The sequence below is a fragment of the Pelobates fuscus genome, chromosome 8 (genome assembly GCF_036172605.1).
Source record: "Pelobates fuscus isolate aPelFus1 chromosome 8, aPelFus1.pri, whole genome shotgun sequence".
NCBI lineage: Eukaryota > Metazoa > Chordata > Amphibia > Anura > Pelobatidae > Pelobates > Pelobates fuscus.
Genome location: NC_086324.1, coordinates 22,672,501 through 22,692,375, shown reverse-complemented (window position 1 = coordinate 22,692,375; position 19,875 = coordinate 22,672,501). Strand labels below are relative to the sequence as shown.

General features: G+C 35.4%; 1 protein-coding gene across 1 annotated transcript in view; it reads left to right on the top strand.

Moving 5' to 3' along the window:
• LRP1B (LDL receptor related protein 1B) overlaps positions 1–19,875 on the top strand; it is a 1,140,323-nt gene that overhangs the window by 488,965 nt on the left and 631,483 nt on the right. The window contains exons 6-7 of the mRNA XM_063429375.1: positions 6,582–6,839; positions 15,598–15,760. Of these exons, the coding sequence (XP_063285445.1) occupies positions 6,582–6,839; positions 15,598–15,760 (421 nt within the window). The remainder of the gene's footprint in view (positions 1–6,581; positions 6,840–15,597; positions 15,761–19,875) is intronic.

Here is a 19,875-nt window from a genome sequence, read left to right as displayed (position 1 = left end):
CTTTAAGTTTCTACTCAAAACAAAAATATCTCTATTTCTGCTAACTTTTTACCTGCATTCCATTTGAGGCCAAATTCTTCCAGTAACCTGAGCCTCCTCTGGTGATGTCACTGTCTCTAGCTGTGTGATGTCACGCTACCTGGCTGGATGGGGAATGTCAGGGAGGAGAGGATGGGTAGCAATGGAGGAAGGAAGGGGGCGGAGTCCTGTTTTCTATACTGGAGTGGTTTATGCTGCCAGGAGTGAATGAGCTCTGGATTAGCCCCCCAATAATTCAAAGGGAAGGCACTAAGGCGTTAAATTATGTCTCCACGCTGTAAGTGCAATCTTTTAAGGTGCACTAAATTGCATTTTAAACTTTATTACGCTATTGTTGTCTTTTTCATTTTGTAGATCTACAGCTGTATTCTCCATCTGAGGACAGCATTCTGTGGCTGACGCCTTAATGACAGGGTTATGTGCAGCATTCTCTAGTGAAACACTGCACATATAGACTCCAGGACCCTTGAGCACTTTAAATCACTGACGTTAATCTACTAGTTACATCTATATTTTAATATTATTTCTGCTTAGATTTCCAAATTAGTTAATTCTTCAAAAGTACTACAGAGCAATAGACACTACACTGTGCTCATTTTTTTTTCTAAATATCAAAATACATTTATTCCTTTACAGCAAATATAAAGTAACTTTGTATCTCTTATTACATTTTATTCTGTTTAGCGTATGGTTAAGTAAAACTTCACCATGGATCCCAAACTTTATCTCAAAAATTACTAAATCATTTTGCTAAGTAAATATGTCTTCAGCAGGAAAAAGTTTAGAACAGCGTGTGATTGGAATATGTGAAGAATTTCATTTCTTGCCATGTATTACTGATAGAAATTCAAAATACTTTAAGATAAGGTAAAAGGCAATTATGAAACACTTCCTTTTAATGAACATTTTTATATACAGTATAATTGCATGAATATATTATCCACAAGAACAAACATTTGTTAAAAAGTAATGAATTTGATGATACAGTCACAGTCTTAATAGAGAGTTAATGGAGAAAGAAAACAAACTTTTTCCTTTTTTTTTTTTCGTTTTTCCCTTAATGAGCTTTAAAAGAGCTGCACACATTTTTCTTGGTTATTTTGAATTTCAATGATAAACATATTCTTCAGTGCACAATATGCAATCTAATAATAAAATCCCTTTTTTATGAAAGAAAAATATGCATTGAATTTATTTAAAACATGAGGATCGTAGTTAGTCAGAAACACAATTATCATTATATATACTAAATACTACACTAAAATAAAAATGGAAATAAAATTGGTTATTTATATTACTGCTAGTTATCTGTATGGAAACTGCTAGTGCTTGTGAGAATGTAGATTCCCAAAATACCAGCAGAATATAAATCTTCCCTCTTCTTTGTCTCCATTTAGTTCTATTAATTTGTCTGCATTAAGAAGATATACATTAAAATGGAAGATGAATATTTATTTATAGAATATCTCTTAGGAGAGTATATAAAGTTGAAAATTTACTGTTTTTTTGTTTTGTTTTGTTTTGTGTGTGTGTGTGTTTTACATTCCCCATAAAGTATAATATATTGGAAGGAGAAGAAATTACATTTTAAACTATGCCACTTGCATAGAAAGTTAAGAGTATTATAAGTGTCATCGGTATAACTGGTCAATGGTAAATTACTTCCTTTATGCTTAAATACTTTTTGTTAATTTGTGCTTTTGATTCTTTGATTCCCATCCATTAATTGGAGCAGCAAAATATTGTGCTCAATGTCAACGTTATTTAGATGAGGGTGAACCCAACATCTGTATAACATGAGCGTAAGTAGAAAGTGTAGGATGATGGATTTAATGACCCATTATATGACCCAAAATATTAATTGGTGAAAAGTTGTAAATGAATGAGAGTAAAATGAATTCAGCAGGAATGTGAATATGAATGAAATTGGAGAGAAACGTAAGAATATGTGTGAAAAGGACAGTAAAATTAATAAGGGAAGGTAGATATAGGTTAAAGGGCCAGTGAAGTAAAACAAGGCAGATAGTACTAGAAGCAGTAAAGCAGAAGAGGTTATATAATGACTCCATAAAAAATATGCATATGCCATTCATCTGAAAAGTCTACTACATTTAGTGCATTCCTTTAACCCTTGAAGAAACTAGACTATTTTCTAATAGAAAGAGGAAATTAATTCCACCATGTTTGTAAGCGTCAAACTGTATCTATAAGAACTCTCATTCACTCACCAGCATTTACAGTGTTACTCTATATTGAAAATATTGATTTGGATGCTACAATAATGTTCATTTGCATAAGCAATATGAATCGCCTGTGGGTGAATGCGACACTCCTGTAAATGTATTTGGCTCCTACGAGGATTGTGAAAGCCTTAAATGTTGCTGTCCTGTAATTAGCTTTAATTCTTAGTTTTAAGTAAATGGCTTAGATCTCAGAAATGGAACAGAGGAAACTTGTCAGATAACAAACACATGCTTTTACTCTGTAATTAAAATCCACAATACAAATTTTTCTTTTGTTGATACTTTATAAACAATATGTAAGAATAAAAAATATATACAAGGAATGAAATAAGATTGATTCTGGGAATTAGAACAAGATTTGTTTAGTTTAGCATATCATGAGAGTATAATGATATGGTGTAGTGGAAAGATAATTATATGAGAGAATTTCTGTAGGACAAAGAAAAACTAAACTTGTATCCATTGAGAAGTGGTAAATACTAAGCCATCTTCATTGCGAACAAGATTTCCACCTAGAAAACCAGCAATCATCTACCAAACCTCTAAACTTTAGGTTAAGAGAGGAGAGCTACAGATAATGTTGGGATGAATGATGAAAATATATGAGTGGGAGAATACCTTTAAAGAGCTTCAAAGAAAAAAATAATATAAATTCATAGGAAGGAGACTTGTAAGACAAAAAGTAAAGAATATCATGCTATATAAAATTACATCAACATGTATTGGGGAAAAGAAATGCCGTGCACAGGTATTACTGTACTATTTTTGTTATGTGTCCTGGATTTATGTTCCCACTGTTGTCCAAATATACAGTTTAAATTCATAAAATGTGACACATACCACTTGTTAGGCAATTGTGTATATTAAATGCTAGATAAAAGCCTTGCTTTAATAAAAGAAAACAGAGAGAAAAGAACAAGGTTTCCTGGGTCAAATGCACTCTGTATAAATCTGATTAGTTACCAAAGAAGCATCAAGAAATTGAATCTTATCCTCACTTGTGTTTTATTGTATTCTTCAATCTATCGCTAAAATTAGTATGTTAATAACGATGCAACATTTCACACCATTCATTCAGTATTGTTAATAGTGTTATTTGTACTTACACTGGATTGATGGATATTCTCAAACTAAAGAAGAAGAGGAATTAAGAATGACGGCAATATAATGTGTCCATTGAATAAATATTGACTGCTACGTTAAAACCCTTAATTACTGGCAAAGTCTTTTAGGCATTTTCTAGTTTACTATTTTTTTTAATTTATTTTTTTATGATAACTGTTTTGTGATCATTGTTACAGAACTTTCAGTAGTATATAAATGTAAAAACCATAACTACAGCAGCAGATAGGAGCCACAATGGTGGGACAAAGCTGTTGGAGAACTAGGGGGATATATGGGGAAGATAACAAGTGTTGTCACGCTATCAATATCTATTTGGTCAGAGAGAGTATTTTGGCACAATTACAAAACAATACCTACACGTATCGGATTTGGTCAGAGAACTTAATATATGGCAAATGTTATCTTTTATTAATCCTTCACAATACAGAACTGACAGTCCTGGGACCATATGTGTCTCATGATTTAGTAGGGACCCTCAGCATTAAGACCAAGTAATAGCATGGATAGCATGTATTATGTCTATATAGAGTATTATTATTTAAGGCATGCTCAGTTGAGGACAAACAGCACTAAATGCTATCATAAATGTCCTCTTTTTGCAGTGATGTTACTCTAGGGGTTATAGTGAGACTTATAGGTCAGAGCTTTGCCCTAGAAATGCCTTTCCTACATAACCCCTTCTTACAACATCAAAGTGTCCAAATCTTCCAAAATGACCATACCAATTGAATTTCTGGGATGAATTTATAGATAAAGAAAATATTTACTCTTTCAGTATTGTGTTAAAAATGGATTAAGTATAACATATATTTTAATAGCGAAATTTACAGAATGTTGTTTTGCCATATATTTTTCATAGTTTAGATCACTTGGGCTGATAAAGAATACAAAAACAGGAATTCTTCTAACAGGGTCACATAAATGCTCGTTCAAGGGCAAAAATGCAGTTATATATGCGTTTTATTACAGATTTTAAGTGGGAAATGAAAATATAAACACAAATTGTAAAATACTATGCTTTTGGCTATTTGTGCGAAATCTATTAATCATTTTAAGGCATGTGAATTTGAAAATGTAGCACAATATAATCAGTAATACTGTGATCCCATACAGAAAATACAGACAACTATATAACAAAGAACAATGCAGGCTGCCACTAATGCATTCTTAGAGTCTTACCTCCAACCTTGATGGTAACGCATTGAGAACAATATATCAAAGCAAAACAAAAGCCTTTTTAGGCATAAAGTACTAAATATAAAGGGGATAATCATGGAAAGCAATGTAGTGTATATGAGCATTTATGTAATTAACACCCATTTTGCTTTGCTAAATCTCCCTGTTAAACCCCTTATATATGCAGCCATAGAGGTTCTCTTTCAGTGTTTAAAGAGGTTCCTTTTGGATACTCTCCAGTATATGAACTCAGGTGTTACTGAAGTAGACAGGATGTTTCCCATCCTGAACTGACTGGAAGTTTTGCTTTTTGTTTGTTTTTTTTACTTTTGAGATTTGCAATATTTCCAGGTTTGCTCTCATTTTACATTACACAAACACTCAAGCATTTATCACCCAAGTGAATTCCATCCCATAAATCCTATTTGAAAGTCATAAGGTGCTTGATTCTTGTAGCTATCATGCAGGAATGATGGAAATCACTGCTCGGGTATTATCATAGAGAACACTGGCAATGATTTATAAATTTGTAATGTCTGCAAAACTATTTCATCAAACTGAAAGTAGTCTCATAACAGCTATTTAAGTAGTGACATTTGTGTTACTTGCCTTATGCAAAACATCTGTGGCAAATATATCAAAAGCTCTAGGTCACTTGTATCTTACTGATTTGTTTCAGTTACAAACGCAGAACAAAATGGTCTAAATAACCTTTGCAGGAGTACATGAAACTTGATGTATGACCCATCTGATTCTTGTGGCAGGGACTGTGACTGAGGAAGAGCCCTGTATTGGATTTGCATATCATTTTTATGTCAGACAATTCTGCAACATAACGAAAAAAATCAAAAGAAAGCTACACTACCTTCTTTTGTATTTAACATATTTTTTGCAGTAGGTTTTATGGTAGACATGAGGTACATTCAGTTCTATCACCAAGTGTTTAAGTGGGTAACAGAATGTAAGCCATTCGATCCAAATGGAATAAAATATAACGTTTGGCATTGGAAACTAATTATGGTGTACAACAGTAACAAAATGCATGTACAACATTTGTAGCCTACCTTCAGATTATGACCAATGAAAGTGTCTTGATCATGGCCAGTGTTACTTAACCAAAATAATAATTTATAGTTGTGCTATTATCTTAACATACTATATTAAATGTTTTCAGTGACATAATCAAAACTCCATATATTACTAGATGTTGCTTGTGCTGTCTACTTATATATGGTGAACAAGAGGTCCTACGGAACCTATGATTGGACCCCTTCTCAATGACCTCAAGATTGTACCCAAAATCCAATTTTATAAAGAATGTTAGTTGTAAAAATACTCATTGCTATGTTTTTTGCGTGTAATAATGCTACATAGCTTGGGACTACTCTAGATTTAAAAAGATAAATGAAGGAAGACATGTATTGATTATCAGTTAGGGTGCGTATGGCACATATGTTTATGGTTCATGCTTACCTGCTAGAAGAGTCTAAATGGTAAAGATACATGTTGTGCATTGTTGACGATGGCTTGGCTGTCCTTTACACTTGGCCAAGTGACCAACAAAACATTGCTAAAATATTTATTTTTAGGAAAGGATTCTGCTTCACAAAAACAAAGGACTATGGCATTACCCTGCTACAAGTGTTCAGTTGCATGGATTTTTAGAACTGAAATGCATTCTGCAATGGTAAACATAATCTAATGCTTTATAGTTTATTGTCGGGTTTTGACTATACGATTCTTTCCAACAATTATAATGCTCAGCAATTATCAGAAATGACCAGTTCCTGATTGTGACTATAACAGGTTCTCTTATGAGCCAGCTGAACAAGGGCTCGTCCTTTAATATTAAAATGTTTTAATCTGCATTGTTATATAGGTCTGTATGTGTGCCAAAGGTAGCAATATAAAAATAATCTTGAACACTTGAATAACATAATATGCAGATTTACTTTGCACTGAACCAAACACTTATGATTGCTTTATATTTAATCCTAGAGCCTGCTGACAGACCTCCGGTTCTTTTGATTGCAAACTCAGAAACAATTGAAGTGTCGGATATTAATGGGGGCAAATCACCCAACAGGAGCTCTCTGAATGCAATTGGAATTTCTACATTGGATTTTATTTACGAAGATAATTCAGTCTGCTGGATTGAATCCAAAAAGCCTTCATATCAGCTGAAATGCTCCAAAATTACAAAAATGTGGACATTTACAGATGAGCGCATAATGCATCTCTCTCAGTACCTTCACAGTGAGTAATTAAAAAGTTTAGATACATATGAATGTTTTTTTTTACTGATCTGTGTGAAATATTCATCTTAAAGTCCATTTTTTTAAAGTACATATTTTCTGAAAAGAATTACAAAAATATTAAGGTATTGGTAGTGGTAACATTTCTAATGAATTTTACCATTTCACAAAAATAAAAATATTCAAATAGTGTATATGTTAATGGGACACTGTAGGCACTATGCCCATTACACTTAATTGAATTAGTTAAATTGCCTTGAGTCCTCTGGCCCTGTTCCTTTATTCAGTGTTCAATCATCACTGGGTGAGGGTTCCTGGCCACATAGAGCTTGGCCTTCATCGGAGATATGGCTAAGGCAGAAATTACACACTTCTTTTCAGCCAAACCAATTTACACCAGCAATGGATGATGTAACAGGCTACACATGGTCAATTGTCACTTTCAACCAACCACAGCTGCCCATTGCTGCTCAGGCTAATTATTCATCATTAGAATTGAAGAATATTGCCAGGGTTCACCAGACATTATAGCCACGTTAATGAGATGAAGCAGTTACAGTGCCTACAGTGTCCTTAACACTCAAACCAAGAAAAACATATATGCACATATAAAATAGTTTAGATGAAACCATAGAGTGAATAAAGCCAAAATCCTTTATATAAATGCTCTGGGGTGACATTTATTTATTTTGGATATTATTTAATACATTTTCCCATTTCTCTCTAGTCATTCGTCTATTTGTTTTGCTATCTCTACCTCACTTTCATTTATTTACTCTTTTTGGCTATATAATCAACTTTTCACCTATTTTTTTCTTCTTTATAGTTGCTTTCCTTCTTTCTTCCCTTTTTCCCCTTCTCTCATCTATATTTCGTCATTACATTTCTCTCAAAAATGTTCTTTCCCTGTCCCTACAGTCTAGTACCTAATCTCTCATTGTTTACAAAGAACATTTACTTATTTTTTTCTGATCTCCCAGTTTAATTCAGGATTATAGTACCATCAGAACTTCTCACATTCAATAGCTGCAATGGTGGTAGTTTTGCTGTTAGTTGTGTATATCATTTTATTACCTCATAAACACAAATGCCATAAGGCTCTGTAACCAGTACAATGTAGCTGATTAAAGGACCACTCTAGGCACCCAGACCACTTCAGCTTAATGACGTGGTATGGGTGCCAGGTCCAGCTAGGGTTAACTAATTTTTTTATAAACATAGCAGTTTCAGAGAAACTGCTATGTTTATCAATTAGTTAAGCCTTCCCCTTTTTCCTCTAGTGGCTGTCTCACTGACAGCCGCTAGAGGCGCTTGCGTGATTCTCACTGTGAAAATCACAGTGAGAGCACGCAAGCGTCCATAGGAAAGCATTATGGATGCTTTCCTATGCGACCGGCTGAATGCGCGCGCAGCTCTTGCCGCGCGTGCGCATTCAGCCGACGGGGAGGAACGGAGGCGGAGAGGAGGAGGAGAGCTCCCCGCCCAGCACTGGAAAAAGGGAAGTTTTAACCCTTTTCCCCTTTCCAGAGCCGGGCGGGAGGGGGTCCCTGAGGGTGGGGGCACCCTCAGGGCACTCTAGTGCCAGGAAAACGAGTATGCTTTCCTGGCACTAGAGTGGTCCTTTAAGTCTATTACAATAAAAAGAAAAGAAAAGAAAGAAAAGCATTCTCAAGCCACGGTGACAATGTGTTGCTGTAGTAACACATTATAGTAGTTACGGAGAATCATGAAGTTGCGCATGTTGAGTGGCTCCATGGCTCTTACTTCAACCAACATGTAATGATGCTAGACATATTAAATGGTAGTGATGGTTCATTCCATTTCTAGGCAATATTCGTCTGGTTACCAGAGCAACCTCGGAATTTAGTATATTTTCAGATTGTTAAAGTCCATCAATAGGTCAACAAAGTAAAAGCATTAAAGGTACAGAGTTATTGACTAATTTAAAGACAGACAAATCCAAGAGGGCACTTGTTTCTAAATAGTCAGACTTGTGGGCATGGCCACTGATGATTGTAAGTTCTAGCTTAACTGTAGTCTGTCCTGCATTTATCAGTTTGGATATATTTTTTTGGGTAGAGTCAAGAACAATGTTCCCCAACCCAGTCCTCATGTACCACCAACAGTCCAGATTATGTCATGATCTCCACTAGAATAAAACAGGGAAATACATAAATCCTGGACTGTTGGTGGTCCACGAGGAATGGGTTGGGGAAAACTGGTCTAGAGGGTGTGAGGTGCCACCTCATATGGGTCTTCTAGCCTTGTGACAATTATTTGTTTCAATAAAATATATTGCTTATTTCTAAAATTTAACTCTAGATCCAAAAAGAATATTAAGAGTTTAAATAAAATCAAGAATTATGTTCTCACTATGTTAATATGCTTCAGTGCAATTATTTTCACCTTCATATCAGTGTACAATGGGAATATTTTCAGAGCTACTGTGTAATGTAATAATACAATCTTCATCATGATCTAAAGTGAGCTAGCTTTTAAAATATGTCAAAATGTATTGAGTAATACATTGTGATAAAAGGCTTATATATAGGTCAAAGTGAAACTATATTAAAAAAAAAAAAAAACTTGTAAAAAGTATCATTAAAACAGATGTTTGTTTATTAGGGAACCATTACATCCTGTGATTTTTAAGATTATACTTAACAAATGCTTTTTTTGTGAGTTCTGAAAAATAAAATTAAATGTAAAAATCCACATTGCTGTATTTAGCTTCTTCCTGAACTGAGCACCTCAATCTTTGCTCCCTGTCAATTATAGTAAGCTCTGCTCTTTGCACCTGTCAGACAGCATAGAGAGAACAATGTTTCTGGTTTCCAGTCCTATGCAATATGTTCCCTGACTTTGCCAGGTCTGAAGTGTATTGTGACTTCAATTGCTACAATATATATTTAAAGAAAAACTGAGCATCACCTGAAAAATATAACACATGGAATTAACTGAAACATGTGTAGAAAATACTGGATAAGAACACAATAACTGTTAAATAAACAGGCAAACATCATCCGTGTTTATAGGAGCTTCCACAATTTCTTTATGCTGTCATAAAACATGCTTCTATGTATTAACTAGGCAAGCTGTTTAACATGACACGATAAGATGAATCTTTTGTTTTCTTTAAAACCACAATAGGACATCTATAAACTTATGTAACAAATCAGAGATAAGTTGGGAAAAAAAAAGAAAATAATGCTTGAAGGGAAGGTTTCATCTGTCATTGTCTATAAGCCAAACAGTCCATCTGTATGTCACTGAACATCTGCTTGACATCTTGCTCCATACATCTATCATGACAGTTCCTCAACTGATGATAAGTTAGAATTGTGCATATCGATGTAGTTGCCTAGAACCTTTTGTCAAGGCAAATTATCAAATGCACTTGCTTGATTGAGGTCTGACTTGGTGCCTGTCAGCATCCTGACATGTTACCTTAAGATGTTTTTTTCTCAGATATAATTAATTAACCTTCTACACTGTTCTATATATACTATTATGCCGGAGTGAAGAAAAAAATAGATTTTATTGAAGCAGAATACATGCAGATAAATAAGCATTTAGTTAAAACAAGACACTTGTACGGATGAGTTAATAATCTAATAGTGTGGATGTTACAACTACAATTAACCATGCGGTACCAAGATTTGCAAAACAAAATGTTTCTATCTGTGCCTTGTGCAACATCCTTTTCTCTCCAAAAAAATATGAAACCTATTAACTCACTAGCACATTCAAAGCACATATGCTGCCAGAGGTCCTTGCCCATGCTTCTCCGCCACTTTGGGAAGCTGTAATTTTTTTGTGCACAGGTAACAAACTGGCCAAATTTATCAACCAGAAAATATCTATGTCTCTGGCTCTTTATCAACCTGGGACTCAGACATTTATATCATTGTTTCATAACTGTAGCCATAGCAGAAATAAACTCTGATAAATATTCCCCTGTTGCATATAGCAGAGATGTTCTTAGACACAATTCAAATCAGAGTGCAAGAGAAAATATGGCTCTGTGAGCAAACCCCAAAAACAAACCGAGGGCTCTATATATTTCCAAAATCAACAAAAATGCCTTTCAGAAAAATACTGATAAAAATCCTCTTAAAGCTGTCTAAAGCTAATGTAAATAATTATAATTGTATGCTGGAATAATATTTAGAATCCTCTCTTCTAATTAAAAAATATGTCATCATGTAAATTAATAGTACCTGCATGCTCAAATCTTTATAGTTTTTGCTCAAAATAAATAAATGTTTAGCAGAACGCTGGTTCATTAGCCTGCCTTCTTAGTCATACCCCATGTGCCAGAAATACTTCTTTATCAAATGTGTGCACACAGTCTGAGCCCCAACAGCAATGAGTGAGCAACTTTTTTTAATTCACAACCTGGCTGCAGACAGTCAGAGAAACTGCAAATAGTTAGTGATATACTTACTATATGCCTTCCTGGGTGTCCTCTTCTTCTGGTGCAGGTTGTTTTGTAGTTCGGATCATTCAGTACTGACAGTGTCTAAGCTGTGTACATTCATTTGATAAGAGTGATGGGGTGTGGCTTACGGTGCAGCATGTTGCACATTTTTTTTTATTTTATGCAAAAACTATAAAGCTTTGAGCATGTAAAAAAATACTCCATATTAATGAGACCACAACCTATCAAATGCGTAAAAGTTGTTTTGGTGCCTGGAGTGTCCCTTTAAAGGAAAATGCAGCCAATACATTTACATATTTGTGTGTATGTTATGTATGTATTTTTTTTTGTTTGAATACAATTTTATCCCCGATATATTTCTATCCCTTGTCATAGCATTAGTCAGTAATTTAGAATTCCTTTGATATTACAGTTTAGCATATTTTTTTTATATTGAGAAAATGTGTATCTATTTAAATATTTTCTACACTGCCACCTTCTGCATAAAACATAGTATGTATTATATAAAATTGGCTGATAACTGTCATATTGCTCAGAATGTAAAACATCTAAAACCTGCCAATATACTAATTACTTATCTTTTATAAATTACTTTTTAATCACATTATTTAAGATTACAATGAAAAAGGCAATTTGCATTGCCTGTTATTGCTTTTTATTTAAATAAAATTAGCCAGTTGCTTATGATATATCCAATAAGCTTAATTTATAGCTTAGTAAAATGCATTTTCAAGAGTAAATTAGAAGATATCGTTAATAACTATCATTTTTAGAGGTAATTTTTTAAGTAGCGATTACGCAAAATAGAACAATTCCCTAGCATGCCATTGTGTTTTAAGTGTGTGTGTGTAACTATTGGTGCAATAATGCTGCAAAGTGAATCTATCACATTTTAATTGTTGTAATATAGCACATCTCGTAAAAAAGCTTTGAGGTGTATGTTATATTGCATGCAGTACATAGAATTAACTTATATCTGCCTAAGAGGCAGTTTATAGCCCAATATTTAAGAGAATTTATTTTAACCACTGTACAGCAACATTTGTAGGTGAAACTTCAGTCCTGAATTTTACCATATAAAAAGAATAGCCCCCTGAATAGAAAATTACGTTTGTTTTCATCAAACAAAAACAGATACATTAATGTTTACATAAATCTACATCCTCTCTTCTCCTTCCAACTCTTTATTTTAATTTTGTTTTGGTATCCTGCCTTTGTTTGGCATCTACACCATTCATCCTGATAGTGACCACTTTCCATTGTTGGTGGTATGGTAAATTTATTCCTTTTATTGCTATTTTGTCAATTGTTATATTTCCCGCTAAGGTAGTTGACAAAGATAAGATCACATTGAGTTAGACTTTGACTCATTTTAGAGAATTGCTCAGATTGTTTGTTGCAAATTAGAGAGAAAGTTGTGATATTGAGATATTAGCATATAATTATATATGTACAATTTAAAAAAAAAGTACTATTGTAAGTAATAGTTACTTTTAGATATGTCTTTAAGAATAACAATATTCCCTACAGAAATGTGTCAAGTGTTTCTTCCTAATTTAAATCATATCCCGTAGAGAAAACACTTTGTAGTCTAACAAAGAACAAAAGTTTCAATGCCAAGCTATTAGTTGATTTTTAGTTGATACAATCTTAGTTGATACAATCGGAAAACTGTATGTAAGACAATATATGTTGTTTTTTACACTTTCCTGACTACTTAACTCAGGCGTCACTAAACTCTGGCCCTCCAGATGTTGCTGAACTACAACTCCCATGATTCTCAGCCGATTTCATTCATAGAATCATAGTTTGGGGAAGCCTGACTTAACTCTTTGTGAAGTAGTGGGGAAGAAATACATTGCTTTTCATTAGGTTTTGCATGTTTTGATATTGTTTGTTTTACTTTTTCTCTTTAAAAATTATCGTGCAACATAGGTATGATGCCTCTGTATTAATAGAGGTGTACTTTGTACTCCAAACAACATGCACAGTCTGGTATATGCCATATACATGCACCCATGCATACATATTCAAGCATGCAACCAGAAGAGATGATATAAAGATATATTTTCATGAGAAATGTTCAATGAAGAGAAAACTGTTATTTTTAACTTTTGGATGATAATTAAGACATTTTCTGCTACCTTTACTAATAAGACCTCTGTGTTACTGAAAAGGCTAGAAATGTTATTAATAATGCATATTTTGAGACATTTTATCATATCACATTGTCTAAACAAAATTAAAGTATCATAACAAAAATCATTACAAATTGGATGAGTTTGTATCATGATAAAAGGGTTAAAAGGAAATGGTGTCATTTGCCCAAGGAAGAGCAATTAGAATCAGCAAAGCATTGCAAGATTAAGTGGTCATGTAGTGTTATCCTGAACAGCGCAATTCACATAATTCTCTGTGCTTGATGTTTTTGTTAATAAAGGGATATTTTTTCTTTCTACATTAAGATCAACACTGGAAGGACCTCCTGTCTTTCAAGGGAAAAAAACTGTTTTGATTTATAATCAGAGCAGATTTATGAGACACATTTAGAATATGCAGTTAAGAAAAGATTGTAATCGCTGTGTATAGCTATAAATCTCCTTTTTTATTGTTTGGTTCAGATGGCAGGCGAGAGGGACGCTATTATAATTTTATAATCATTTGGCAACAGGCAAGAAATTCACTTACACAGAAATTAGGAATGTAATGGCTCACTCTGTTTGTGTTTATGTATTGCATGAGAACTGGAAAAGAAAAAAATCTACATGTGTAAAACATTTTGAAAACAAACCTTAATATATGTGAAAATAATTACTAAAAATTGCTAGCTGTATGCGAAAATCAGGCGAGTGTTTTTATATATATATATATATATATATATATATATGTTGCTGGTAGAACTTGGCCTTATTTCTGGATCAAAGATAAGTTTATACTAATTTCTTTCTCTATTTTTTGGAGGTCCTATGCCAGTGAGGTTTACTCTAATTGGAACAGTATTTTGTGAAAATACTGTCTTAATGTAGTGAGTAGTAATACATTATTACATTAACACACCCTAGTAGGTGATACATCTTTGATTCAAACTGATGGTATCAGATATGAAACAATTACTTTCCTACCTCCATAAACACTCTGCTATGTGTGTGTGTGTCATTACTGGAGTGTGTAAGCTTAACAATGTATTGTCTATTACTATTTAGTAGTCTTTCTGTTTGTATTTGTGTTTCTTTCTATCTGCACTGCTCAGTCACAACAATAAAACCATATGCCTAATCATGTAGGTCCCCATCATGCTACCTAGACTGCTCTGATGCATTGAGGCATGGACCTCTGAATGTGTCCTGTGGTATCTGGCAACAGATCCTCTAAATCCTTGTGATCTGAAACAATCTCTAGATAGGTGGTATGTGTCAAAGCTGCGTCCACATAAAAATGCCAGGACCCATGGTTTCCCAGTAGAACACTTCACAGAGCATAACACTGCCTCCACCGTCCTGTCTGCTTTTAGTGCATCTTGCTGCCATATGTTCCCCAGGTAAATGGCCATCCACCTAATCTAAATGAAAATGTGATTCATCAGACCAGGCAACCTTCTTCTATTGCTCCATGGTCCAGTTTGGATGCTCACATCCCAATTGAAGGCGCTTTCATCGGTGGACAGGGGGAACTAAGACCTGTTTGTGGATATGCAGCAATATACACAGCAAAATGTGGTGTCTTGTGTTTTCTGACACCTTTCTTTCTTGACCAGCATTTAAGTTTTTCAGCAATTTAAGCTACAGTAGCTCTTCTGTGTGATCGGACCAGATGGGCTAGCTTTTGCTCCACAAATGGATCTATGAGCTTTGGTCACCCTTGACCCTGGTGCAGGTGTACTGGTCATCCTTTCGTGCACCACTTTTGGTAGGTACTAATCACTGCATACCATGCCCCTCTAACTAGACTTGCCATTTTGGAGCTGTTTGACCCAGTTATCTTGCCATCACTATTTGGTCCTTGTCAGAGTCACTCAGATCTTTTCATGTGTCCTTTTTTCCTGCTTCCAACACATGAATTTCAAGAACTGACTGTTCACTTGCTGCCTAATATGTCCCACCCCTTGACATGTGCCATTAAACAATATACTCAATGTTATTCACTCAACCTGTCAGTAGTTTTATTGCTGTGACTGATCAATGTATTTGTGTACCATACGTTAACTCAATGAAGTACTTTAAAGCAAGACAAAAATCTCTTTATTTTTCCTAGTAAATCAGTTTCTAGCTAAATAGAGAGTGATTTGCAAATTATGTATTATCTTGTTGTATTTTTACAGATGTTCAGCAAATGGCAGTGGATTGGCTAACAGGAAATTTTTACTTTGTGGATCATGGCAATGACAGAATATTTACATGCAATAAAAATGGGACAGTATGCGTTACATTGGTAGATCTTGATCTTCATAACCCAAAGGCTATTGCAGTTGATCCCATTGCTGGGTAAGATTTCTTTAAAACTTTTCCTCTACTGTGAAATAATCTATGCTAAAACTTATTTTATAGAATTGTCTTATGTTACCTGACATAATTTTCCAGAGATACAGTTTTATATAACATATAATGTTTTAAATTAGTAAATGATCATATTTTGCAAATTGTAATGTGGTGTGGCACTCTCTGGAAATGAAGCAGTGATCTAATGCCTAGCCTGATACACTCTGGTGGGAGACCATTCCCCCCAAAGTCAGTAGCAATAGTAGAGAATTCACAGGTTCAACACGGTAGGCACATCAATGAAGGAACACAAAAATTAAAAACACATAATTTGTGCTAAAAAATTCCAGCAGAACTTAGTCAACATATATGAGCCAATAACGTCTGAAGAGAGTTACAATGATGGATTGGAAGAGTTAAGTTCTTGTTATCAAAGTAAAGCTTGGTAGTGAAATAGTTAACCTATGTTTGATGTCTGTCACTAATGAGTATTTGGGCAACACAATGCTACATGCTTATTTTATATTGTTATAGTTATTTCCATTGTTACCATCATGGGGGCTACAGACAATACACCCAGCCCCCATACTGCAAATATATGCATGGAGATGGAAAATCAAAGATCTTATAAGCCAATACTAAATTTTCTACAACAGCTCCAAGTGCCTGCGAGATGGCAGCCGGCCCAGTAGGGGAACTTTGAGCTGTCCCTGAGGGCAAACTCAGACTTTAAACTGTGTAAGGGACCCCAAAATGCCCTATGGCAGTTATGCTTATTTCAACAATACAAATACATTTAGGATTACTTAATATGCTCTTCATCTATAACATGTTGATTATAAACATATTTTTCATATCTGAGCATGGCTTACAAAAAATTATTTAGCATCTACCAGAATGTATCACTGATAACCAGAAAAGTATTCTCTCTAATGTGGTTTCACCCCGCTGTATGTTTTAAATTAGGTCATTGAATGGACCTTAGCATCGTCCTCAGAATCTAGAGTTTAAAAGTTATTTCTGTCCCCAATGATTTACCAATCTAGGTCTAGCACATGCTATTCTGCAAATATCTAAATGTGGATCACTTTCTGTAGAAATCAATAGCTTTCACTGTGTAGTAGCAATTTGCCACAGAATGGCACTTTTCTTGAAAAATGACCTAAACTGGCATCACTGTTAACGATATCCCGCACATGAAGAATTACCATTGAGATATAGCACCTGCATGAACAAAACTGATCTGTAATACTTAATGAAGCAAAAAGTGAAACATTTTACTAGTAGACATAATAAATATCATTTAAGGGTTTTAACCACCAATAACAGCATATTTTCTGCTGATGCTGTTTTATCTTCTCACTTATAGTGTATAGTATTTTTAGAACGTGTTTATTGCCATTGTTAATTTCTACTGAGCACACTGTATCAGGAAATAATTGTAAAAAACTTTTATAAGCATCTTAGAATAAACATAATTCAATTAGATTTACCATTTTTCTATTTTATAATATATATTTGATTTGTGAACCTGTGGAAATGTGCCCTACTATAATCATTTTAATATTGTCAGTGTTGAATGTATATACTTTTTTCCAATTTGACGAGGAGGCTATGGATTACTTTAAGAGCTTTTTGGAGTGTGATTAGTTGAAGCAAGGCATTGGCATGATCCTGGATTATTTTAGGGAGGTCTACCTTGTTTAGATAGCTTTGAATGGAGTTGGCCTCAGGGACTGTGACCCCCTCACTCATGCCTTTCCACTGTTGTGATACGTGGTTGCATGCAATCTGTGTAGGAAATATTTAGTTTTTTGAGCATTAAGGGCAGTGAGGTCCTTGTACAGTATGTCAAGTTTTGAGTCTGGGTCTGATGTGTGCATTTGTTTATTTTGGGCTGTGACCAACGCTATCTGTTTGTGGCATTCCAGTAAACTGCATTGGTGGTGATGTTTTATGAATGCTGATCATCTAATTAACCTTCCCCTCATCACCGCTTTGTGGATAGACCACACCGTCAAATCTGATATGTCCCCAGGGGTATTAGTGAGAAAATACTCTTGGAGGTCTTTCCTCATTTGCTCTACAAACGATTTATACTGGAGGAGGGATTCATACAGTCTCCAGGTGCCTTTTCCCTGAAATATGAACGTGTCATATAAGTCAAGAAACACTGGGCCATGATCAGACCATGTTATATCTCCAATTTTACAGTTTGTCAGTTATGTAATGTTGTGTTGTCTATATAGAACGTGTCAATGCAGGTGTAGGTATTGTGAACTCTGGAGTAAAAAGAGTAATCCTGGTCTGTGGGGTGTAGTATTCTCCAGCTATCGTGGAGGTTGTACAGGGACTTGGTGTGGGCTTTTTTCCCTCCTGCCCATCAGAGTGGCTGTAGTGTCTCGAGAGGGGGATTGAATAAAGCTGAAGATGGAGACCCCTTTCATTTTGGAATCTGATAAGACATGCTATTGCATAGGGAATGTTTTGGTAAAGATGGTTGGCATTTTAGGCTTTTTAAAATGTGTTTCTTGGATGCATGCAATGGCTATGGAGTGTTTCTTGAGGTCTTGCAGTAGAAGCCTGCGTTTAGCAGTGGAATTAAGCCTCTTGATGTTATAGGACATAATTCTCATTACAGTACAGTTACAGGTTGAAACGCTGGCCTGTGCTCACCTTCAGTAAAAAATTTAAGACACGACATGACGCTTATCACACGGTAGGATGGGGAGACTAGGTAACTTAGGGTATGTACTCATCTATGCATGAAATTGAGACCCATAGGGAAGGGAGAAAGGAAGACTGGACCACAGCAACTAACTCCAGGGTGGTGACCATGGGAAGATGAGGGGAAAACAAGGGTATTCGTCCCTAAATGGCTCATAGAGATTGAGCCTGGGTGTGCCGATGGGGGGGTCGAGCACAGCTGCTAGGGGCGGTGACCACGAGACACTCCATTGTAGAATATTTCTCACTGTCGATAGCATACAAGAGCGTGTTGATGAATTTTAAACTATTCAATTAACCAGTGGTGTGTAGTAACAGAACAAAGAGAAATCTCAATGTATCCATCCTGGTAAAATATTTTATAACTAAATAATTATGGTCATAACTTAAATTTTATGTACTAGTCCAGCAGGGGTATCTTTGTTCCGGGTCCTCTAGTGTTCAACCGCATGTCTAATGGGCCGTATCTAGCCGAAGTGTTGGCTCGCATAACATTAGGGAAAAACCTTTGGGATGGTGTAGCTGAAAACTTAGCTAAACCTGACCAACAGTGCATTGCATGATTATCAATATCAGAGAATAAACATGTTAACTAACAATAAATATAACAAGTAAACCTTGTACGGTGCACTAGTGTGTTTTGCTGCCTAACATGCACCGATTCACTGTGGACAGTAGGCCACATCAACGAGTAGACCAGTCCTGGGCCAGTCTGGGGATCTTTGCTGGGTTGGAGCTTGTAGGTTCAGCTAGTGGAATACCCTAGTTTTGGAGCTGTTGCTGGTCCTGTGTCGGGGTAGTGATGGAGTGCAGAGAGTCCTGGTGGCACACTAACTGTAGTAATTGGCATTAAGGACTTACGAAACTGAGAAGTCTCCGCAAATAAGTCAGATCAAATCTTGATGTTACGGTACTTTTCCAGCATATCTTTGTTTCTGCTTGCCCGAAGAATGCGTTCTTTAGTGTGGAAAAAGTGTATCCTTGCTATGGTATCCCTTGTTGAGGAGGGAGGCCGATGTTTAGGTCTCCTGAGGCAGTGTGCTCTGTCTCTGAGCAACTGGTCTGGATACAGTTCTGGGGCTAACTGTATGAATAAGCCCTGGAGGAAGTTATCCAAGTCGGCATTTGTAACCGATTCAGGTATACCCTGAACCGGAGATTATTCCTCCTGGATCTGTGCTCCATGTCTGCCAGTTTCATTCTGTGCGCCTCTATAATGTCATCTAGTTCTTGTAATTTGTCAGCCAGACTATTGTGTGCAACTGAGAATTCATCCATTTTGGTTTCTAAGTGCGCAGTGCGGTTTCCGATGTCCTTGATGTCCTTCCAGAGCTCCGCTGTCAGGGTTTGCATTTGCGATTTGAAGCTCATTTGAATGGTGTCTGAGAGTTCAG